This window comes from Oncorhynchus masou, chromosome 17 (genome assembly GCF_036934945.1).
Source record: "Oncorhynchus masou masou isolate Uvic2021 chromosome 17, UVic_Omas_1.1, whole genome shotgun sequence".
NCBI classification, from domain to species: Eukaryota; Metazoa; Chordata; class Actinopteri; order Salmoniformes; family Salmonidae; genus Oncorhynchus; species Oncorhynchus masou.
In genome coordinates this window covers 25047975-25073703 of record NC_088228.1, presented here as the reverse complement: position 1 = coordinate 25073703, position 25729 = coordinate 25047975, and the positions used below count along the sequence as shown (strand labels likewise).

Sequence of the window (25729 nt, the reverse complement as noted above, 5' to 3'; positions counted from 1 at the left end):
AATTGTGCTATTGTGTGTTTTTTTGTGTTATTTGTAACTTGTTTCGTACATAATGTTTCTGCCACCGTGTCTTATGACTGAAAATAGCTTCTTGATATCAGGGCAGCCATTACTCACCCCATACTGGAGGAATTCTTCTTAACCTGTAGTGACACCCCATCCTGTGATGGACATAAATCTTCCTAGAAAATATTCCTATTCATGAAAATCACTAGTGAAATATATTGGAATACAGCTTAGCCTTTTGTTAATCACCCTGTCATCTCAGATTTTCAAAATATGCTTTACAGCCAACGCTAGACAAGCATTTGTGTAAGTTTATCATAGCCTAGCATAGCATTATGCCTTGCTAGCAGCAGGCAACCTTGTCACGGAAATCAGAAAAGCAATCAAATTAAATTGTTTACCTTTGATGAACTTCGGATGTTTTCACTCCCAGGTAGACAGCCAAAGTTAATTTTTTTCCCCAAAAGATTATTTTTGTAGGCGAAATAGCTCCGTTTGTTCTTCAAGTTTGGCTGAGAAATCGCCCGAAATTGCGGTCAACACAATATTCCAAATTAGCTCCATAACATCGACAAACATGGCAAATGTTGTTTAGAATCAATCCTCAAGGTGTTTTTCTAATATCTATTCGATAATATATCCGTTGGGACAATTTGTTTTTCACTAGGACCGATTGGAATAATGGCGACCTCTGTATTTTACGCGAGAATCTCTCTCGGAGCCACCATGTGACCACTTACGCAATGTGACCGCCTATGGCTATTCTTCAACAGAAGAAACTACGTCACAATGCTGTAGACACCTTGGGGAATACGTAGAAAGCGTAAGCTCGTTGACGGTACATTCACAGCTGAATAGGGAGTCATTGGAACGCAGAGCTTTCAAAACCTGGGGCACTTCCGGATTGGATTTTTCTCAGGCTTTTGCCTGCAACATCAGTTCTGTTATACTCACAGAAAATATCTTTACAGTTTTGGAAACGTTAGAGTGTTTTCCATCCAAAGCTGTCAATTATATGCATGTTCTAGCATCTTTTCCTGACAAAATATCCCGTTGAAAACGGGAATTTTTTTTCCAAAAAGGAAAATACTGCCCCCTAACACCGAGGTTAAACAAGTCAGATGGGAAGGATTTACTTCGGCTGCCCGACCTGGCCCTCATCCCAGTCATTTGCAGGAGGAAAAGATGGAGATATCATGGACGAAGGTCCGGGTGCCTTGTAAGGATCCGTCGCAGAGAGGGTAATCTACCTTTTCCATCGGTCCTATTAGTCAACATTCAATTAATAGATAGTATAATAGACAACTACGATCACATATTAACCGTAATATCTTATGTTTCACCGAGTCGTGGCTGAACGACAACATGATTAACAAACAGCTGGCAGGTTTTATGCTTTTTGTCTTATGTAAATTTGTAAACACCAGCTGCTGCAAAAAAATCTAAGGAATTCTCGAGGTTTTGCTCGCCTGGGGTAGAGTATGTTATGATAAGCTGTAAACCACACTATTTACCAAGAGAGTTTACTTCTATATTTTTCATAGCTGTCTATATACCACCGCAGACCGATGCTGGCACGAAGACCGCACTCAATGAGCTGTATACGGCTATAAGCAAACAGTATAACACTCATCCAGAGGCTGTGCTCCTAGTGGCTGGGGACTTTTATGCAGGGAAACTCAAATCCGTTCTACCAAATCTCTACCAGCATGTTAAATGTGCAAACAGAGGGGGGGGGGGGGACTCTAGACCACCTTTACTCCACACACAGAGATGCGTACAAAGCTCTCCCTCTCACTCAATTTGGGAAATCTGACCATAATTCTATCTTCCAAGCGCACTAGCTGTTTCGGACAACTGTGCGATCACGCTCTCCGTAGGCGATGTGGATGTTGACCTGTTTAATTGTCTTACTCACAATGCTGCAGGGCCAGGGCCAGACAAGTGGACTATGGATTGTCTATACATAGTAGGACTTGCATTTGTAGATGTTACACACCCTAAAGAATACAGACAGATAAATAATCAATTGAAAAGTCATTCATTTTAAGCACAAATGGTTTAGTCCATGAATTGGTTATTAATGGGCCTAGAGGAGAATAGCTGATTATTCTCAACTCAATGGAGTTGAGTGCCAATGAGTTTTGGTGGAGTGTAGACTACCTCCCACTACATTGAGTTGGTATCAGTCGATACTTGTAAAAATGTCCGTTCTTTTGTGTACTTTGTACCTACTGTATGGTTGTCCTGTGTAAAGACGTTATTTTTTTCTTGCGACCTCCGCCAAGGGAGCCATTTTTTAAACACATAAGGAGCATAGAATGCAGTATTTTTTATCAAAAACAGATTGTAACACCTAAAGAAAATAAATATGTTACGCAGGACAAACATTGGTACAAGGTACGTATTAAAGAATTGACTGATACCAACACAATGTAGTCTGAGGTACACTCCCCCCAAATCTTATTGCCACTCATCTCCATTGAGATATGATGTACATATCATGGAATTGAGAATTATCAGCTAAGAGGAGAAATACACCTTTGAGAATGAGAAGCCCAAGTAATGGTGCTGGCTGACTGCAGTCCATATCGTCACAAGTGCTCACTCTCCCTGACTTTTTCAGCCACTATTTATTCATGGATAGTTTAGTACAAGTTGTTGGTTAATGGAAGAAGTTTGTCTGTAACTGTCTGATCAAGCTGTCTGTAAAGATTGTTCAAAAAGCATTCTGAATGCTCATTCTGAATGCATTCATTCTGAATGCTTGAATTAGAGCTCTTGTGAAACAGGGACATCTTGTGGCAAGGCTCTACATAGCATGGAATAGTGTGGGATAAAGCTTTATATTGAAACATAAGTAGTACCCAATCTAATAGTGTGCTGTGAAATATGACATCAGATGTGCTACTTATCACCAAGGCAGACCTTTCAATGTCACCGTCAGAGGCCATTCAGGTCCATGTTATTTTGATGCCAGACAACAACTCAGCAGTTTGACTTCGCTGTTTGGTTTGAGGTGGATGGCACGTTTTACTTCCCAGAGGAATGGGATAGGGACGGAATATTCCTTAATGTCATCTCTCTGTTACTCCATAATTATTTCCCCTTGAGCTGTTAAATGTAAAAAATGCACAAGACTCTAGGATTATATTAGGAACCCCATTACCCGACAACAATGGCGACAGCAATTTTTCCTGGGATTCGACACATAACAAAAAATACATTAGACAGACTTTGCAATTTACATGCATAAATTAAAAAACATTAACATGTGGTGCTTGTGTGTGTTTGCATCTATCAGTTACACATAGTACCAGGGTTTTTCTTTATTTTTACTGTTTTCTACATTGTGGAATAGTAGTGAAGACATCAAAACTATGAAATAACACATGGAATCATGTAAGAACCAATAAAAAGTGTTAAATCAAAATATATTTATATTTGAGATTCTTCAAAGTAGCCACCCTTTGCCTTGATGACAGCTTTGCACACTCTTGGCATTCTTTCAACCGATTTCATGAGGTTGTAACCTGGGATGCATTTCAATTAACAGGTGTACCTTGTTAATAGTTAATTTGTGGAATTTCCTTTGAGCCAGTCAGTTGTGTTGTGACAAGGTAGTGGTGGGATACAGAAGATAGCCCTATTTGGTAAAAGACCAAAACCATATTATGGTAAGAACAGCTCAAATAAGCAAAGTGAAACAACATTCCATTACTTTAAGACATGAAGGTCAGTCATTGCAGAACTTTAAGAACTTTGAACATTTATTCAAGTGCAGTCGCAAAAACCATCAAGCGTATGAATAAACTGGCTCTCATGAGGACCGTCACAGGAAAGGAAGACCCAGAGTTACCGCTAATGAACTTATCCTCTGCAGCAGAGTTACCAGCCTCAGAAAGTGCAGCCCAAATAAATGCTTCACAGAGTTCAAGTAACACACACATCTCAACATCAACTGTTCAGTGGTGACTGCATGAATCAGGCCTTCATGGTCGATTTGCTGCAGGGAAACCACTACTAAAGGACGCCAATAAGATGAAGAGACTTGCTTTGGCCAAGAAACACAAGCAATGGACATTAGACTGGTGGTAATCTGTCTTTGGTCTGATGACTCCAAATTTGAGATTTTTGGTTCCAACTGCCGTGTCTTTGTGACGCACAGAAGGTGAATGGATGATCTCTGCATGTGTGGTTCCCACGTGAAGCATGGAGGAAGAGGTGTGATGGTGTGGGGGTGCTTTGCTGGTGACTCTCAAGGCACACATAGCCTTCATGGCTACCACAGCATTGGGTGGGGGTGCTTTGCTGGTGACTCTCAAGGCACAAATAGCCTTCATGGCTACCACAGCATTCTGCAGCGATACACCATCCCATCTGGTTTGCACTTAGTGGGACTGTTTTTCAACAGGACAATGACCCAAAACACACCTCCAGGCTATGTAAGGGCTATTTGAACAATAAGAAGATGGGTGGAGTGCTGCATCAGATGCCCTGGCCTCCACAATCACCCGACCTCATCCCAATTGAGATGGTTTGGGATGAGTTGCACTGCAGAGAGAAGGAAAAGCAGCCAACAAGTGTTCAGCATAAGCGGTATCTCCTTCAAGAATGTTGAAAAAGCATTCCAGAGTGCCAAGAGTGTGCAAAGCTGTCATCAAGGCAAAGGGTTGCTACTTTGAAGAATCTAAAATATATTTAGATTTGTTGAACACTTTTTGTTGGGTACTACATTATTCCATGTGTTATTTCATGGTTTGGATTTCTTCACTATTATTCCTTAATGTAGAAAATATTAAAAATTCAGAAAAACCGTTGACTGAGTGAGTGTCCAAACTTTTTGACTGGCACTGAACAAAAATATTAAACGCAACATGTGAAGTGTTGGTCCCATTTTTCATGAGCTGAAATGAAAGATCCTAGACATTTTCAATATGGCCAAAAGGTTATTGCGCTCAAATTTTGTGCACAAATTTGTTTCTCCTTTGCCATGATAATCCATCCACTTGGCAGGTGTGAAGTATCAGGAAGCTGATTAAACAGAATGATCATACCACAGGTGCATCTAGTGCTGGAGATAATAAAATGTACATTTTTGTCACACAACACAATGCCACAGATGTCTCAAGTTTTTGGCAAGCAATTGGCATGCCGACTGCAGGACTGTCCACGAGAGCTGTTGCGAGAATGTTTATTTCTCTACCATGTTGTTTTATAGAAATTGGCAGTACGTCCAACCGGCCTCACAACCGCAGACCATGTATATGGCGTCATGTGGGCGAGCGGTTTGCTGATGTCAACGTTGTGAACAGAATGCCTCTTTGTGGCGGTAGGGATATAGTATGGGCAGACATAAGCTACAGACAGCGAACACAATTGCATTTTATCGATGGCTATTTGAATGTACAGAGAGGATCTCGTCATGAGACCCATTGTCGTGCCATTCAGCCGCCACCATCTCTTCATGTTTCAGCATGATAATGCACCTTAATTGGGGAGAATGGGCTTGTGGTAATGACTAGAGTGGAATGGTATCAATTTCATCAAAAGCATGGTTTTCCATTTGCTCTGTTCCGGCCATCATTATGAGCCGTTCTCCCCTCAGCAGCCTCCACTTTACTTGGCTCATCACGCTCTGTTGCCTCCTTGTGGTGGCTCGGGCGCCTGCAGGCTGACGTTGGTTGTCCGTTGAACGGTGTTTCCTCCGACACATTGGTGTGTGGCTTGCCTCCGGGTTAAGCGGGTGGATGTTAAGAAGTGCGGTTTTGCGGGTCATGTTTCGGAGGACGCATGACTCAACCTTCGCCTCTCCCGAGTCCGTTGGAGTTGCAGCCATGAGACAAGATCGTAATTGAAATTGGGAGAACAAAGGGCTAAAATCAATACAAAAGTTACAAATAGGACTGGGACAACGTTCCACAGGCCACAACTAACTCTATGCAAAGGAGATGTGTCGCACTGCAGGAGGCAAATGGTGGTCACAGCAGAAACTGACTGGCTTTCTGATCCACACTGCTATCTGTGTACAAAAGATGCATATCTGTATTCCCAGTCATGTGAAATCCATAGATTAGGTCCTAATGCATTTATTTCAATTGACTGATGTCCTTATATGAACTGTAACTCAGTTCTGTACACATGTCAGTACATACACACAACAAGTAGGTCACATGGGGGAGTTGTGCCGTGAGGTGTTGATTTATTTGTTTTTTGGAACCAGGTTTGCTTTTCACTTGCGCCATTTGAGATGTAAGGGAGTTCCAGGCACTCATGTCCTTGTAGAATACTGTACGTTTCCTTGAATTTGTTCTGGACATGTTTGAGAATTTTTGCAAGCTGCATACTAGGTTACAATGGTAAGCTAATGTGTGTGTGTGTGTATGGGAATGCACTGTAAGCTCATTAATCTGTGTTTCAGGGCGCAGACAGGCGCAGTAGCTCACCTTCAATAACTTAATGATGCTCAATGCAGAAATCGCTCCACCATTTCCTGGCTGCTAAAATTCTAATAGTTCGCCTAATTTCAGTTTGACACAAAACACGCAACTATAGTGTATAGAATCATTGTACCATCTAAATCGCTGTGAAATACATTTTCCAAAAATATTGTATTTTCAGCTGTTTGAAGCTGGTGTACAAACCTGAAAGTTAGACGCAAAAAGAAATCTTAAGAACGCGAAGCATAGCAATAGTGCATATTGAACAGATCTACTGCTTCTTAGACTTGCTCTCAGTGAGAATGACAGATCCATAACACGCATTTCTATGGGTCGCCCCAAAAGTTACATATTGCAGCTTTAAAGCTGCACCCTCTACCCCTCCCTCCAGTGTGCGGATGAGGGGTCAGGAGCTCAAGTGCTGATGCTGCTCTACTGCCGCCGACAGAGTGCCCAGACTGGACAGGACAGGACGGTAACAGGACAGAGTAGGGATGTCCACAACTCACTGGGCTGGAGCAGCTGATTCCCAGGGCACTGCAGACATATATACCTGCCTGTCTACTACCTGAACCAAAGCTGCCAAGCTCCCTATTGCAGAACAGATAGGCAGATATTCATATAGCGCTGTGTTACACCGATTCAAGTCAACTCCATGAAAGTGGGACTAGACAGAGCAGACTGAGGTCTGTAACTCTACTGTGGTTTGCAGTAGCATACTGGAAGAGAGTTGTGGGACTCCAGCATTACCTCCCCCCTAGCATGGAGCATGGGGAGGGTTCACGACAATCAGGTGAGCTCTTCTGTGTGATGAACCGTTAGGAAATAATCAGGATAGACATATTTACACATTCGTCTGGTCTGTAGTAAGTCTTTTGCTCATTACCACAGCTGTTTCTCTTGTTGTGGAAGTGATGGTTAAGCCATCATGATGTACTTACTGCATGTACAGATATGTGTTGTCTGTCCTTGTGTATTGTCGTCGTTAATCTGTGGTGCTGGGAGTACCCAGGGTTAAATATAGGGATTTCATATCTCTGTCTGTGCATCTTACCTTTAGGCTCAGGTGTGTTAGGCAGCTTATGAATCTTCCACTGTGGAGGCTTAACTAGTTATAAGTAGATCTCATTGTCATGTATTATCATAGGTTGCAATGCTTCACTTACTGTAGTTCCTTGTTAGCAAACTACTTGATGAGATTGTGTCATTCTGGGGAGGGATTTTTCGGCATTTGGTAAACGTTTAGGGGACTTTAAATATTGAAAATGTATGTTAAATCAGCCACGTTTTTTGTATTTATTTTGTGTACATAGGAGTTCAGGTATTCCTAGTTTCTGAGATTCTTACCTTGAAGTTATTCACTTAAGTGATCAGTGCTGTTCATCACTGTCAATGGAACTAATGTAAATCACGAGGATTAGCTCCCAGATTGAATGCATGAACCTGAACCTGTCCACCTCTCTTCTCTATACAGTGTCAGATCCCCATTGTCTAATGTATCGCTGTAGTCTGATACAACTGATTCCCTGTGTGTGTGTGTGTGTAATGAACAGAGCATACTGCCAGTACATGGTGATAGATGGTTCTACCACTGCCCTTGTCTTCTCTTCAGAAAACTGCCGTGCTTTCCTCAGCCAGCACATTTTACAATAGGCTGGGTGTCTCTTGTCTGTAGTGTGTTAGTCTCGCTTTGCCAAACTTATGTTGTTAGAGACTGCGACTGTGGTAGACTATTGTAGGGCAAACTAACTATGGCTTGCAAAGGAATGAAGAGAATCCAATGATTGAGAAATGGTGCTCTTCATTGAAACTCTCTTGGGATGTAGCACCACATCTAATTTAAAAGGTAATGTAAATGGATCATACATTGTGATGATAAATGGCATCATTGCGAAACTCCTTTATGGAACAGTGTCTGCTCTTAGTTTTGAATACTAGGATGCACTTTATAATTAGATGGTTCATTATGATGACATTAGACGCAATTTCCTTAGTAGTATGACAAAGCACTGGTGAGCACCTCTCGTCTTAGCCAGTTGGGGGAGCAATCATGGGAAAATAACATTATTTCAAAGAGAAAGTTGTTTCAAGGTAGTTTGACTTTTTGATTATCAAACTGTACAGGATGTCTACAGTGCAGACCTTAGTGTCTCATTGACCAGTGTCATCAGCACCCTCATCTGGTGCATATGATGGCATTGATTGCTCTGATTCCAGTAGCTTTGTGCGTGCTACCAGCAGGTTGCCTGTCATAACATTTACTCAGCTACAGGCGAGTGAATTCTCTAGTGTGTAATGCTGCTGTTGTTCTATTCCTGATTTCATATCAGATTATTTAAACAGAGATCAGCTCTTTGGCAGTTAAACAGTGAAACGTCTGTCGGTGTTAACAGCCACAGAAGTCTTCAAAGGCACCGCTGGTGCTGACACACTGGAGCAGAACTGAGTACATATGGTAATCTGAGAGGTGAAGGTCATCTGAGGTCCTGAAGGTTACAGACAGTGCTGCTTTTTCAGCCTTCGTAGCACAGACAAAGGCACAAAACCCCTCAGGACACATGGCAATGACAATCAACAAAACTCTGATTTATTGATCTGTAGCAGGGCAAAGTGAATAACGGAATATGGGTTGTTTCCTAAGACACGTATGACTGAAAATGTTAAGTACTTTGGTCAAGTGGAAAACAACTCCCAGGAAATCCATTGTGATTCAAAAGACAAACGTTCAGATTCTTTAGACAACTGCATTTAAGCATTTGTTCACCTCTGGTTTGAGTCAGTGACACTGTTTTTTGAAATCAGGTGAATACTGATATTGAAACCAATCAGAGTGAGAATTCCTAACCCTTTCAAAAAGAAGTCTGGTGAAAAGGCTATCTTTAATCTGAGTCACTGGTTGAAAATGACCTTAGAGAAGTTGCCAGTAAGCATAAATACTCTAAAGGTAACCTCATTGCAGAAGAGGTTGTAGCACTCAAAGGTCTACAAAAATCACTGTAATCTTGTAGTTTGCCCTGCTGATAAGGGTGGCACTGTTGTGGCACAGTTATGAACAGTATCACATGGCCATTATGAGTCATCTGAACAATAGAAAATTAAATGTCCCCTTACGTGCAAACCCTACAGATCGTATTGAGCGTAACATTGATGCATATATTAAGTGCTTTAGTTCATGATTGGATTACTGAAAATGAGAGATTTCCTCATCACTCCTCACCGATATGCAGTTTACTATGGCCTACCTAAAACTGTCTGACCCTCCTCTGAGGCATATAGTCAAATGATAGCCTCACGGAACCCCTATCCTAATTTTTTATATATCTATTTATTTATTTTCCATAAAAAAGTTGGTTCCTCCCCTCCCAGCATTCATGGGGACACCACTGATGTGCTAAAGATCCTTGAGAATGTCAAAGTTGAATCTAATGACATACTTGTAACTATGGATGTTCAAATTCTTTATACAAACATCCCCTATGCAAGAGGCCTAGAAACCCTCTCCCGCTATCTAACTTTGATCGGGGCAATCACGATGAGAAGCCACAGTGGCTCGTGGGTCTGCTTACCTGCATCCATCCACCCCTTGCAAGCAAAATATTTTAGCGGCCCCTCTCGTGTCAGCGATTATCTTTATTTTCTGAATTTTTGTAGTTCATTTCCTGCAAGTCTGCACATTTTGCTATGGGGCAAAGATAAAATATTGTCATTCTAAAGCAAGTTTGTTGTAATTTTACACATTTCGCCATGGGGCAGAGAGAACATTTAACTAATTTCATGCAATTCTACTCATTTTGCCATGGGGCGTAGAGGAAATATGTGCAGTTTTACAGCTACAAAATATGAACGCAACACAAAGTGTTGGTCCAATGTTTACTTAGCCGAAATAAAAGATCCCAGAAATATTCCATATGCACAAAAAGTTTCTCAGAATTTGTGCACAAATTTGTTTATATCCTTGTTAGTGAGTATTTCTCCTTTGCCAAGATAATCCATCAACCTGAAATGTGTGGCATATCAGGAAGCTAATTAAACCGTATTATCATTAATAGGGCTGACCCCGACTATAAAAAAAATCTTAGTAAACCAAAAGTTGTCTGTTCTTTCGACCAATCCATTGGTCTACATTTTTGAATGTGTATTTTTCCATATACAGTCACACACTGGGTTTCTAATAAAAATCAACTATATGCATTGAGTTAGTCTGATTCTTTAAGCTTAAGGTTTGATGAAATAAGAGGGCGCCAGAGACCTAGATAATCAGAATTTTAAAAAAAACAACCTGACCCAACTATTCCATTCCTGCTCCTGCTGGCTTTAGCAGATTCTGCCATTATTCTCCAGACATTTCCGGTTATAGGCTACAAAAGGAATTGGCAACTTTGGAATGCCAATTTATCTGCATGCCAGTTCTAATTTGCATATGCTCATTTTCGTAAAACTTTAATTTAATTTATAGTAACGTCTTCATGCCTCAATCATTGTCATGTGGTCAATCATAATTCGATCTAGATCTAAATGAAAATGATGTTGACCTAAAAAGTAACTTCTATTGCCTTTGCCAACTATGTAAAAAATCAGAGTGGATACATCAGAGTGCGCAGCTGAACATTGTATGCGTTTGAAACGCTATTAGCGCGCGCTAACTAGCTAGCCATTTCACTTCAGTTACACCAGCCTCATCTCGGGGGTTGATAGGCTTGAAGTCATAAACAGCGCAATGCTCGGACGCACAACGAAGAGCTGCTGGCAAAACGCACGAAAGTGCTGTTTGAATGAATGTTTATGCGCCTGCTTCTGCCTACCACCACTCAGTCAGATACTTGTATGCTCAGTCAGATTATATGCAACGCAGGACACGCTAGATAATATCTAGTAATATCATAATTTCACCTTTATTTAACCAGGTAGGCTAGTTGAGAACAAGTTGCAACTTGCAACTGCGAACTGGTCAAGATAAAGCATAGCAGTGTGAACAGACAACACAGAGTTACACATGGAGTAAACAATAAACAAGTCAATAACCTAATGCTAGCTAGCAACTTACCTTGGCTTACTGCATTCGCGTAACATGCAGTCTCCTTGTGGAGTGTAACGAGAGAGAGGCAGGTCGTTATTGCGTTGGACTAGTTAACTGTAAGGCTGCAAGATTGGATCACCCGAGCTGACTGGTGTGGTGTAGTTGTTGCGTGGCTTCACTACATTCTCCCAATCTTCTTCTGGATCATCCAAATGCTCTTTAGCCAACTTCAGACGGGCCTGGACATGTACTGGCTTAAGCAGGGGGACATGTCTGGCACTGCAGGATTTGAGTCCCTGGCGGCGTAGTGTGTTACTGATGGTAGGCTTTGTTACTTTGGTCCCAGCTCTCTGCAGGTCATTCACTAGGTCCCCCCGTGTGGTTCTGGGATTTTTGCTCACCGTTCTTGTGATCATTTTGACCCCACGGGGTGAGATCTTGTGTGGAGCCCCAGATCGAGGGAGATTATCAGTGGTCTTGTATGTCTTCCATTTCCAAATAATTGCTCCCACTGTTGATTTCTTCAAACCAAGCTGCTTACCTATTGCAGATTCAGTCTTCCCAGCTGGGTGCAGGTCTACAATTTTGTTTCTGGTGTCCTTTGACAGCTCTTTGGTCTTGGCCATAGTGGAGTTTGGAGTGTGACTGTTTGAGGTTGTGGGCAGGTGTCTTGTATACTGATAACAAGTTCAAACAGGTGCCATTAATACAGGCAACGAGTTGAGGACAGGGGAGCCTCTTAAAACCTCTTGATACTCCCCATCCCGGATCCGGGATCGTGAATAAAGCCTCAGGCTCATTAGCATAACGCAACGTTAACGATTTCTGAAAATCGCAAATAAAATGAAAATACTGCGCCTGCTCTCAAGCTTAGCCATTTCTTAACAAGACTGTCATCTCAGATTTTCAAAATATGCTTTTGAACCATAGCAAATCAATAATTTGTGTAAGAGTATTGCAAGCTAGCTTAGCATTTTGCGTAGCATTTAGCACGCAACATTTTCACAAAAACCAGATAACCAAATAAATAAAATCATTTACCTTTGAAGAGCTTCGGATGTTTTCAATGAGGAGACTCTCAGTTACATAGCAAATGTTCAGTTTTTCCTGAAAGAATCTTTGTGTAGGAGAAATCGCTCCGTTTTGTACATCACATTTGGCTACCGAAACGAACCGAAAATTCAGTCGCCAAAACGTCAAACTTTTTCCGAATTAACTCCATAATATCGACCGAAACATGGCAAACGTTGTTTAGAATCAATCCTCAAGGTGTTTTTTCACATATCTCTTCATTGATATGCAGTTCATGGAAGCCTGCTTTCCCCTCAGAATCGCATGGAAAAATACCAGCAGCTGAAAATGACGCACCAATTTCGACGGAGGACACCGGGCGGACACCTGGAAAATGTAGTCTCTTATGGTCAATCTTCCAATGATATGCCTACAAATATGTCACAATGCTGCAGACACCTTGGGGAAACGATAGATAGGGCAGGCTCATTCCTCTCGCATTCACAGCCATATAAGGAGACAATGGAAAACGGAGCCTCAAAAATCCTGCTGATTTCCTGGTTGCCGTTTCATCTTGGTTTTGCCTGTAGCTCCCGTTCTAGGGCACCCACAGACAATATCTTTGCAGTTCTGGAAAATTCAGAGTGTTTCCTTTCCAAAGTTATCAATTATATGCATAGTCGAGCATCTTTTTGTGACAAAATATCTTGTTTAAAACGGGAACGTTTTTCATCCAAAAATGAAATAGCGCCCCCAGAGTTTCAAGAGGTTAAAGAAGAAGTTACAGGTCTGTGAGAGCCAGAAATCGTGCTTGTTTGTAGGTGACCAAATACTTATTTTCCATCATGATTTACTAATAAATTAATTAAAATTCCTACAATTTGATTTTCTGGATTATTTTTTTCTCATTTTGTCTGTCATAGTTGAAGTGTACCTATGATCAACATTACAGGCCTCTCTCAGCTTTTTAAGTGGGTGAACAATTGGTGGCTGACTAAATACTTTTTTGCCCCACTGTATCTCACTTGTCACCCCCAAAGCCAATTCCTCCTTTGGCCGCCTCTCCTTCCAGTTCTCTGCTGCCATTGACTGAAACGAACTACAAAAATCTCTGAAACTGGAGACACTTATCTCCCTCACTAGCTTTAAGCACCAGCTGTCAGAGCAGCTCACAGATCACTGCACCTGTACATAGCCCATCTATAAATAGCCCAAACAACTACCTCTTCCCCTACTGTATTTATTTATTTTGCTCCTTTGCACCCCAGTATTTCTACTTTGCACACTCTTCTACTGTCAAATCTACCATTCCAGTGTTTTAATTGCTATATTGTATTTACTTTGCCACCATAGCCTATTTATTGCCTTTACCTCCATTTGCTCACATCGTATATAGACTTATTTTTCTACTGTATTATTGACTGTATGTTTGTTTTACTCCATGTGTAACTCTGTGCTATATGTGTCGAAATGCTTTGCTTTATCTTGGCCTGGTCGCAGTTGTAAATGAGAACGTGTTTTTAACTTGCCTACCTGGTTAAATAAAGGTGAAATAAATCAATTAAATAAGAAGCCGTGCTTGACTTGGGCAGGAGCTCACTGTAGCTGAGTACCGGCACCACAAATGTTCTTCTACTTGAGCTCCTGTTCCTCTTTATAGAATATAGTATTGTGGAGCTCCTGCACCCAAATATAAACAGTACCAGCATCCAAAACCCATTTCAGTTCAAGTCAAGCACTGATAAGTAATCAGGTAGGCCTATTTTAAAACGTTTCCACTGGATCAGAGTGTGACATTTTTCCCTTTCACGCTGAGTGGTTATCGAAAGGTGGAAACGCTGGAAAGATTTTTCAAATCTATTGAGGAACTATTGTAATTCTCAATGGATGTAAAAACAGACTATGTTTGCTTGGTGTTTGAGGTGAAGAAAACAACATTACTTTGAGAATCTCCGCATTAGTAGTGATGCATTATGCCAATCAGAAATACCATGTGATCCCCAAATGGGCACATTTATACAGTGTATTCGAACCCATTGACTTTTCCCCCAAAAAAGTACGTTACAGCCTTTTTCTAAAATGTGTTATTGTTTTTTTCCCTCATCAATCTACACACAATACCCCATAATGACAAAGCAAAAACAGATTTTTAGACATTTTAGCACATTTATTAAAAATACAAAATGGAAATATTACATTTACATAATTATTCAGACCCTTCACTCAGTACTTTGTTGAAGCACCATTGGCAGCGATTACAGCCTCGAGTCTTCTTGCGTATGCCGCTGCAAGCAAGTCACGCCTGTATTTGGGGAGTTTCTCCCATTCTTCTCTGCAGATCCTGTGCGTTGCTGCACAGCTATTTTCAGTTCTCTCCAGAGATGTTTGATCGGGTTCAAGTCTGTGCTCTGGCTGGGCCACTCAAAGACATTCAGAGACTTGTCCCAAAGCCATTCCTATATTGTCTTGGCTGTGTACTTAGGGTAGTTGTCCTGTTGGAAGGGGAACCTTCAACCCAGTTCCTGAGCGCTCTCCCAGTCCCTGCCGCTGAAAGACAGTATTATGCCCGAGTTAAATCTTGGTTTCATCAAACCAGAGAATCTTGTTTCTCATGGTCTGAGAGTCTTTAGGTGCCTTTTGGCAAACTCCAAGCAGGCTGTCATGTGCCTTTTACTGAGGAGTGGTTTCTGTCTGGCCACTCAACCACAAAGGCCTGATTGGTGGAGTGCTGCAGAGATGATTGTTCTTCTGGAGGGTTCTCCCATCTCCACAGAGGAGGTGGGCTCTAGGGCTCTGTCAGAGTGACCATCGGGTTCTTGGTCACCTCCCTGACCAAGGCCCTTCTCCCCTGATTGCTCAGTTTGGCTGGGCGGCCAGCTCTGTGAAGAGTCTTGGTGGTTCCAAACTTCTTCCATTTAAGAATGATGGAGGCCGCTGTGTTCTTGGGAACCTTCAATGCTGCAGAAATGTTTTGGTACCCTTCCCCCAGATCTGTGCCTCAACACAATCCTGTCTTGGTGCTCTACGGACAATTCCTTTGACCTCATGCCTTGGTTTTTGCTCTGGCATGTACTGTCAATGGTGGGACCTTAATGTTTTGCGTCGAGTGATCCCGGATCCGGGATCCTATTTATAGCCTCAAGCTCATTAGCATAACGCAACGTTAACTATTCATGAAAATCGCAAATGAAATAAATATATTTGCTCAAGCTTAGACTTTTGTTAACAACACTGTCATCTCAGATTTTCAAAATATGCTTTTACAAAAATGCTTGTTTAGCTATGGTTGAAGAGTATTGATAGCTAGCATAGCTATAAGCCTAGAATTCAGCCAGCAACATTTTCACAAAAACAAGAAAATCATTCAAATAAAATCATTTACCTTTGAATAACTTCGGATGTTTTCAATGAGGAGACTCTCAATTACATAGCAAATGTTCAGTTTTTCCTGAAAGATTCTTTGTGTAGGAGAAATCGCTCCGTTTTGTTCACGTTTGGCTATGAAAAAAAACCTGTATCCAGTTATAGCCTCAAGCTCATTAGCATAACGTAATGTTAACTATTTATGAAAATCGCATATGAAATGAAATAAATATGCTATCTCTCAAGCTTAGCCTTTTCTTAACAACACTGTCATCTCAGATTTTCAAAATATGCTTTTCAACCATAGCAAAACAAGCATTTGTGTAAGAGTATTGATAGCTAGCGTAGCATTTAGCATAGCATTTAGCGGGCAACATTTGTACAAAAACCAGAAAAGGATTCAAATAAAAATCATTTGCCTTTGAAGAACTTTGGATGTTTTCAATGAGGAGACTCTCAGTTACATAGCAAATGTTCAGTTTTTCCTGAAAGATTCTTTGTGTAGGAGAAATCGCTCCGTTTTGTACATCACATTTGGGTACCAAAAAAAAACAAATGCATTCATCAAAACGGCAAACTTTTTTCCAAATTAACTCCATAATATCGACTGAAACACGGCAAACGCTGTTTAGAATCAATCCTCAAGGTTTTTTTCACATATCTCTTCATTGATATATCGTTTGTGGAAGCCTGCTTTCTTCTCTGAATCCCATGGAAAAATACTTGCAGCTGAGGTTTGCGCACCAATTTCGGCGCAGGACACCGGGCGGACACCGGGCGGACACCTGGTAAATGTGGTCTCTTATGGTCAATCTTTCAATGATATGCCTACAAATACGTCACAATGCTGCAGACACCTTGGGGAAACAATAGCTCGTGCAGGCTCATTCCTTGCGCATTCACAGCCATATAAGGAGACAATGAAAAACAGAGCCTCAAAAATCCTGCTCATTTCCTGTTTGAAGTTTCATCTTGGTTTTGCCTGTAGCATCAGTTCTGGGGCACTCACAGATAATATCTTTGCAGTTTTGGAAACGTCAGAGTGTTTTCTTTCCAAAGCTGTCAATTATATGCATAGTCGAGCATCTTTTTGTGACAAAATATTGCGCTTAAAACGGGCACTTTTTTAAAAATCCAATAATGAAATAGCGCCCCTATAGATTCAAGAGGTTAAATAGACAGGTGTGTGCCTTTCCAAATCCTGTACAATCAATTGAATTTACCACAGGTGGACTCCAAGTTGTAGAAAAATCTCAAGGATGATCAATGGAAACAGGATGCACCTGAGCTCAATTTCGAGTCTCATCGCAAAGGGTCTGATTATTTATGTAAATTATGTATTTCTGTTAGGGATGCACTGATATGAAATTCTGGGCCAATACCGATATCCAATATTTTCCTTGTCAAAAAAAACCTGATACCGATAACCAATATTTAAAATTTTAGCTACCTTTTTTTAAACATTCTAGTACAGTTAAATAGTTGAAAATCACACACGCTGACCCAAAAATGATTTTTGTTTGGCATTTACATATATCCCCATTACCTGTAAAACACAATCAAAACCTATTTCTTTCACTTACTTTCTGTGCTGTTTAGTTGTGCATTTGTTCAGTCGTTTCATTCTCAACCAGGATTTCATTATACATGTCTAGCAGTGAAGTTTCAGCTCTGCTTGTCCATGGCCTCTTATGTCGTGGGTCCTCTTCCTCGGTACGCACTGTCACTGTCCGTTTTCATCTTGTCCAGCTGTGTCTAACATTTCACGTAAACCCCGTTTCTTATCTGCATCGAAGTAGAGGTCCTTGTACCTAGCATTGAGCGTGGTGGCGACACCGTAAAGCGTCTCAAAGTGAATGCCACTGAATCTCTTGTTCACATCCTCTAGTAAATCAAATCCAATTTTATTGGTCACATACAAGTGATTAACATGTTATTGTGGGTGTAGCAACATGCCTGTGCTTCTAGCTCCGACAGTGCAGAGATATCTAACAAATAACACAACATATACCCAATACACACATCTAAGTATGAATGAATTAAGACTATATACAATGGACGAGCGATGTCAGAGCGGAACGGACTAAGATGTATAGAATACAGTATATACCTATGAGATGAGTAATGCAAAATATGTGAACATTATTAAAGTGACTAGTGTTCCGTTCCTTAAAATGGCCAGTGATATCTGGTCTATGCCTATAGGCAGCAGCCTTTAATGTGCTTGTGATGGCTATTTAACAGAATTTAACAGTCGGATGACCTTGAGATAGAAGCTGTTTTTCAGTCTCTCGGTCCCAGCTTTGATGTACCTGCACTGACCTCGCCTTCTGGATGATAGCGGGGTGAACAGGCAGTGGCTCAAGTGTTGATGTTCTTGATGATCTTTTTGGCCTTCCTGTGACATCGGGTACTGTAGATGTCCTGGAGGTTAGGCAGTGTGCCCCTGGTGACGCGTTGGGCAGACTGCACCACCCACTAGAGAGCCTTGCGTTTGCAGGTGGTACAGTTGCCATACCAGGCGGAGATACAGCTCTATAGGATGCTTTTAAATTGTGCATCTGTAAAAGTTTGTCAGTGTTTTAGGTGACGAGCCAAATTTCTTTAGCCTCCTGAGGTTGAAGAGGCGCTGTTGCGCCTTCTTCACCACACTGTCTGTGTGGGTAGTAGAGTACTTTTGCAAGTTTTAACCCTACGGGTTTTGTGGTATTGAAAGAGAAATGTTGCATATGGCCTTTTTGCTATCTTCCTTTGAAATCCACATAGCAGACGTGGGCTAGGTTAGGATTGTTAAGATTGATGAAATCAGTTTTAGAAAAAGGCTGTAACGTAACAAAATGTGGAAAAAGTCAAGGGGTCTGAATACTTTCTCACTGTATGTCTACATTTGCGCGCAGGCCATGTAGCCTTTCGGCCTACTTCGGTGCGTGTGCGTCCTTATTCAACATTAACAGGAGCACTCAAACAAAAGACAATTCGCGAAATTGACAACTCATAAATGGAGTGAAATGAACCAAAGCTTGTTTCTCGCAACATTTTCCAGAGTGCACAACCTATGCTACAATTGATCCACTCCTAAAATGATAACTGGAGTCATAGAATAATAATATTGAATGCATGAACAGAAATGACTGTAACCAAAGTAACCAACATTGCAGATTAGGAATGAACAGTAAATATACTACTGGTGATATGTAATGGAGAATTGAAATAACACTAACAATCAAATGTGAACAATTAACACAAAGTTATGAAACAATGAATGTGCACAAATTGGTGGGAGAGAGCGCATTCTGGAGAGAGAAGTGCATCTGGGCGCATGGTCAATCCGACGTCTGCATTGACCATGCAGCATTTACGGTGATACGGCCTCAGCAGAAGTCAGGGCATTCATATTTGCAGAGCTTTTGTCAAGGAAGTGAGTTTGTGTTTTCTACAGGATGTACCGCCTCCACCTACAGTCAACCAATCATGTCAATGCGGAGCTATACAGAGGCCTGTGCGTTGTTTCAAAATTTGGAAAGCGCATATCGATGCGGTATGTAGCTCGATTTGGCCTCTGCATGCCTCTGGAGCCTCCGCAATTGTGTCACACTCCCCATATGGAGGCTCCAAACACATTTTCCGATCAAGCTTAAATTGGCTTTTAGTTTAGTCTTCCACAAGGGATTAGTTCACTGAGATGGGCGCAAATATATATTTGTTTTAGTCGAGCAGCAACAATCTCGGTCGACCAACAGCCTAACAACCAAACAATCACCCAGTCGACTAATTGGGGTCAGCCCTAATCACTACACCAGTGCACCTTGTGCTGGGTACAATAAAAGACGACTGTAAAATGTGCAGTTTTGTCACACAGCACAATGCCACAGATGTCTCAGGTTTTGAGGGAGTGTGCAATTGGCATGCTGACTGCAGGAATGTCCACCAGAGCTGTTGCCTGAGAATTGAATGTTTATTGCTCTACCATAAGCTGCCTCCAACATCGTTTTAGAGGATTTGGCAGTACATCCAAATGACCTCACAACTGCAGAGCATTTGTATGTAGTTTTGTGGGCAAGCAGTTTGCTGATGTCAATGTTTTGAACAGAGTGCCCCATGGTGGCAGTGGGGCTATGGTATGGGCAGGCATAAGCTAAGGACAGCGAACACAACTGCATTTTATTGACGGCAATTTGAATGCACAGAAATACCGTGATGAGATCCTGAGGCCCATTTGTGTGGCCAGTTGTTTGTTTGTTTCTTACTACTTTGGGGTAGGGGGCAGTATTGGGAAATTTGGATGAAAAGTGTGCCCAAATTAAGCTGCCTGCTACTGGAATGTGCATATTATTAGTAGTATTGGATCGAAAACACTGAAGTTTCTAAAACTGTTCGAATGATGTCTGTGAGTATAACAGAACTCATATGACAGGCAAAAACATGAGAAGAAATCCAAACAGGAAGTGGGAAATCTGAGGTTGGTCGATTTTCAACCCAGCCCCTATTGAATACACAGTGGGATATTGGTTATGTTGCACTTCCTAAGGCTTCCACTAGATGTCAGCCGTCTTTAGAAACTTGTTTGAGGATTCTACTGTGAAGTGGGACCGAATGAGAGAGGAATGAGTCTCATTCCTGGTCTGCCAGCAGTCACGCATTGGTCACGCGCATTTCACATGAGAGGTAGCTGCGTTCCTTTACTTTTCTGAAGACAAAGGAATTCTTCGGTTGGAATATTATTGAAGTTTTATGTTAACATCCTAAAGATTGATTCCATACATCGTTTGACATGTGTCTACGGACTGTAACGGAACTCTTTGACATTTCGTCTGCAACTAGGGAACACGCCTCATGACTTTGGATTTGTTTACCAAATGTGCTAACAAAAGTAGCTCTTTGGACAAAAATGATGAACATTATCGAACAAAACTAACATTCAACGTGGAACTGGGATTCCTGGGAGTGCATTCTGATGAAGATCATCAAAGGTAAGTGAATATTTATAATGAATGATGTTCATACTCTTGTATGAATAACCTGTTTAGTTGCTACTCCTGACAGTGTTGACATTTATTGACATGTTTGATTGACATGACCAGTGGGACACTCCAATGCAAGGGTATATTGGTGACTCCAACCCTTTTCCTACTCAAGGCTCTGATGAAGGTGATTCATGCCGAAACGTAAGCCTATTTTTGTTTGTCTCATCAATAAACCTATAAGATTTATGCAGAAACAGAATGCTCCTTTCTCTTTATTCTCCGTCTTAATCACCAGTTGAAGTATCCTGGGATAAGGAATGTTTTTTTTTGGATTTTCAAGTCCCTTCGTCGAGCACTTGATTCCCCTTTTTTGTTTAAGCTGGCTGAAGCGTGTTTGGGTATCCCGTTTTTCCCATTGTACTGTAGAGGTTTGTTTTATCTTACGCTATCACGTTTTCTGTTGTCTCCCAGGAGATAACACTCCCAGAGAGAGCAGCCCTTTCATCAACAACACTGACCATGACCGAGGAAACTACTACGATGGCAAGAACATGGCTCTCTTTGAGGTATACCACATGTCAATGCTTTTGATATTATAATGTAATTAATTACCACATACATTTTATGCCACTTAATCTAAAGTGGGAGCTAAATGCTTACCTGGATTATCTTGTTGTAGACTACATATCATTGAAACATGTGTTGTGCTTGTTTGTTGTATACTTGGATGTCTTCAATGCCATGGTGTCCTGATTTCAATGTTGTCGTGTCCTTATTGACAGGAAGAGATTGAGAGCAACCCCATGGTGTCCTCTCTCCTCAACAAGCTGGCCAACTACACTAACCTCACCCAGGGCGTCACTGAGCACGAGGAATATGAGAATGAGGATGGGGTCACAAAGATTGCAGTCAAGGTATGACCGTTGTCATCCCAGTGGGTACTTTGTTTGAGACCTTGCTAAAGAGGTACAGTAGAAGACAGACATTGTATTAACTCTCAATCAATTAACTCTTAAAAATGCTCTATTATCGTGCAAGCCAACCTTGGTTGGTGAGCGTGATGGCTATTCAGCAGCTCCTCTGAGAATTTGAGACTATAAAGCAGCATTCTTGTGACCACAGGCTGGGTTCTCTCAGGCTTATTTTTCTTATAACTGATGCCAGGCCTTGAGCAAACTTCTTTAATAGCTGCCTTCACATCCTTCTAGCCGTTGCTACCAATCCCATCCAAAGAAATACCCCTACTGTTGCTCTTCAGCGTCAGAGCACCACCGCAAGGCCACAGAAACCATGCCTCTGTCCCCTGACAATTACTCCAGCACATCTCCCTGCTGGAGATCTGATTGGCTTGGGGAGGGAGGTTTTGGAGACAAAGAGTGGATCGTCAAGATGCCACTCCAAGTTGTGAATGGTCTATGAACAAGGGCCACATTGACCCTGGTAAAAAGGCGTATAGGAGAACCAACAGCAGTATTGAGAGAGGGCTGTGTTGTCTTATGGGATATATGGTATGTACTATACTGTATTTACACAGCGGCTTCTTTTTTTGGGGGTGGGGGGGGCTGTTGATGTGATTGTAGGTGTGTTTTTGCAGGGTTCTCTGATCTCAAAAGAGTGGGGTGGCGTTGTAACTTTGGAATGTTGAATTGCATTATGGGGCATACCGGGGGGGGGGCTTGTGTCATCAACCGGTAGATGACACGCTGAAATTGTTAATTTATCCTGTGGTGATCAGGGTATGGATTGTATGGCTGTGATGAGGTCAAACAGATCATTGTAAAGGTATCCAATAACAGTGCGCTGTGTTTGGGTGTTATATTTGGATCGTCCTGCTTTCCGAACTGTATTACATACACACAGAACAGATATAGTATTATTTTACTGAATCGTCTGTTGATTTTTCTGAAGGACTGCAAGGGTCTCAACATGTTTTCAACTTAAAATACTTTTCTGTTATTATATGTGAGCATGAATGGGTAAATGCTGACAAAGGGCTGAACACCAAGGAAGGATTAATCTTAGTTAACACAGAACTAAAATCTTGCGTAATTAGTGCCAGTCATGTTTACGTAGTCTGTTCACGAGAGATTAAGGATCCACTTCTGATGTTTTCTTAAATGCAGAAAGCACATTGCAATGTATTTGAGCAATAAATCTGTCCACTCACTGTCTGAAATGCATGCCAATGCAAACTTAATCCTATGTTTACTCTCTTCATAGACTCCAGAAATATAATTATTAAAGTTCTAAATTCCAAACTGTGACGCACATTTATTCTGCAATAAATTTGTCAGTTGTGTTTGCATAATGTTATTAGCCAATATTTGTAAAAAAATTCACTTGCAAACACAGGAAGATGGATGGGGGATGGAACAGGCTTAAAACAAACCAACTTGTGTGGTGAGAACTGTTGTAGGAGGATTGGCGTGGTATGGTTTGCATGTGACGGTTTTGTATATGTTTAGTGTAGTGAGTAACCCAGCTAAATGATGGGGTTTCCTGATACGGGGTTTGAATCATATCACTACAGGGCACAGTTAAGCAGCTGACCTCACACCACTGACTTCACCATTGTTGTTTTTTATGTTGCCAGTGACCACATTCCAAATTAGATGGTTTGATGGTTGCTAATGAGCCAATTTTAAAACTAACATTTACCAAATAGTGTACAGCTCTGTTAATATTTTGCCAACTCTTTTTGCCCACATTACATTTGTAGACCAAAAATGATCTGGGGAATAACACCAATTGTAATCTCAGCTGTAAAATGTATTGTGCAGGAGACTTAATCAAGGTAGTCGTCTTGACTACTTTGTTTCTTTCTCTCTTGCATCAAAGGTTTTGATAGGAGACAGAATGCGATCGGACCATCATCTAATTGGCCTTCACGTAACTCTTACAGAATTTCCACGTGGACGGGCATATCAGAAATTTTATCTAAGTCTACTGGAGGATAATTATTTCGTAACTAATAATTTATTACTGAATTTATTCAGTGCAAAATAGGTTCAGCAAATCCCTTTATTGTTTGGGATACCTTTTTAAATGTACTGTCAGAGGTCATTCAATTCAATATTCGTAAGTTAAAAAACAAACATGTTTCTGTCTAAAGAAACAAGGCAGACAAGGGAAATATACAAACTAATATTACAGGTAGATGGCAATAAAAACTGTACTACAGAGATACAAAACAAGTTAGAGAAAAAAACAGAAGAACTGAAGGAATTTATTTAAGAATAATCTAATCTATTACAACAATAAAGCAAACTGGATAGAATATGGAGAAAAAATGCAACAAATTCTTCATGAATCGCCAACACAGGAACGCTGCAAATGTTTTTGACAGAAACTCGTTACTAAAGACTATCATTCTCTGAATTATATTTTAAGAGGAATATTAATATTTGTTACTTTTAAGTCTCATACTCACCCTCTGAATGACGATTACTGTAAGGAACTCTTTCCAAATAATAAAAAAAATGTAAAATGCACAAAAAGAACAGTGTGAAGGCCAAATTACAGAGGAATAACTTTGATGCTATGAATCCAATAAGTCTGGAAAAACCTCAGGGCTTGATTTCGTACCAGTAGAGGTGCAGTTGAAGTCGGAAGATTACGTACAGTTAGGTTAGAGTCATTAAAACTCGTTTTTCAATCAATCCACTAATTGCTTGTTAACAAACTATAGTTTTGACAAGTCGTTTAGGACATCTACTTTGTACATGACACAAGTAATTTTTCCAACAATTGTTTACAGACAGATTATTTAATTTATAATTCACTGCATCACAATTCCAGTGTGTCAGAAAGTTACATTTATTTTACTTTTATTTTACTAGGCAAGTCAGTTAAGAACATTTTCAATGACGGCCTAGGAACAATGGGTTAACTGCCTTGTTCAGGGTCAGAACGACAGATTTTCACCTTGACAGCTCGGGGATTCGATGTCTCAACTTTTCTGGACTCTCTGGACTAAAACCTAATTATGATACGTGTACCATATTACGTTTTGGATCTTTAAAAAATACAACTTTTACATTACACTGCAGTTTACCTATAAAATTGGCTGATGGTGAAGTAGACATGCATGGTATTCATATCACAAAAGATATAAATGAGCTCTCCACAATGATTTTCAATAGAAAACGAGTAAAAATAGACAAGATCCTTCAACCATGGAGAGGTAAATACCTGTCTATTTATGGAAAAATTGCCCTGATTAACTCCTTAGTCATATCTCAGTTTACTCACTTACTTATGGCGCTGCTACTCCTGATGATTCTTTTTTTTTTTCAAATCATATGAGAAAAAAAAATATTTTGCTTTATCTGGGTTTCTAAACCAGACAAGCTAATGCGTGCCTATCTATATAAAGAATATGAACTGGGTTAGTTGAGATTATTAAATATAAAAGCACTAATCCTCTCTCTAAAAGCTTCACTTATACAAAACTATTACTTTTACCCAAAATGGCATTTTTGCCTTTCTGCAGATTGATGTCAAATTTTCGATTTAATTTAAAATGAAACCCTTTTCAAAGCATTTCTCTTTTTCAAACGAGGATTGCAGAGCTGGATAAATTCCAATTTCATCCCCCTGAAAAGATAGCGGGAGGAGGAAAGGAACTGGTGTGTCTGCCCAATATAAAGGATAAAAACTGGCAGAGGAATACAAACAGCATCCGGAAAGTGGCGTGGGTCTCAGATGGTTGAGGGGCAGCTGTCGTGGAGATCTTGGAGGGTTGGTGGCCCTGCGGTTGGGAGCTTGGGCCGGTGGCTGATAGGTTGCTGGTTCGGGTCCCCTTTTTTGACTTGGTGGTAGATCTGTCGACGTGCCCATGGGCAGGGCAGTGCGTTGACCCTGGTTGCTTCTGTGGACGGCTCTGATTAGATGACTGAATGTAATGTAAATGTTGAGCCGCTTCACTG

The 25729-nt window shown here is 40.9% G+C and overlaps 1 protein-coding gene across 3 annotated transcripts in view; it reads left to right on the top strand.

Annotated features, from left to right (window-relative positions):
* Positions 1-25729, top strand: part of LOC135558757 (solute carrier family 12 member 7-like) — a 76886-nt gene that overhangs the window by 18306 nt on the left and 32851 nt on the right. For all 3 annotated transcript variants that reach the window (XM_064992850.1, XM_064992849.1, XM_064992848.1), the window contains exons 2-3: positions 21273-21367; positions 21584-21715. In XM_064992850.1, coding sequence (XP_064848922.1) covers positions 21273-21367; positions 21584-21715 — 227 coding nt within the window. The remainder of the gene's footprint in view (positions 1-21272; positions 21368-21583; positions 21716-25729) is intronic.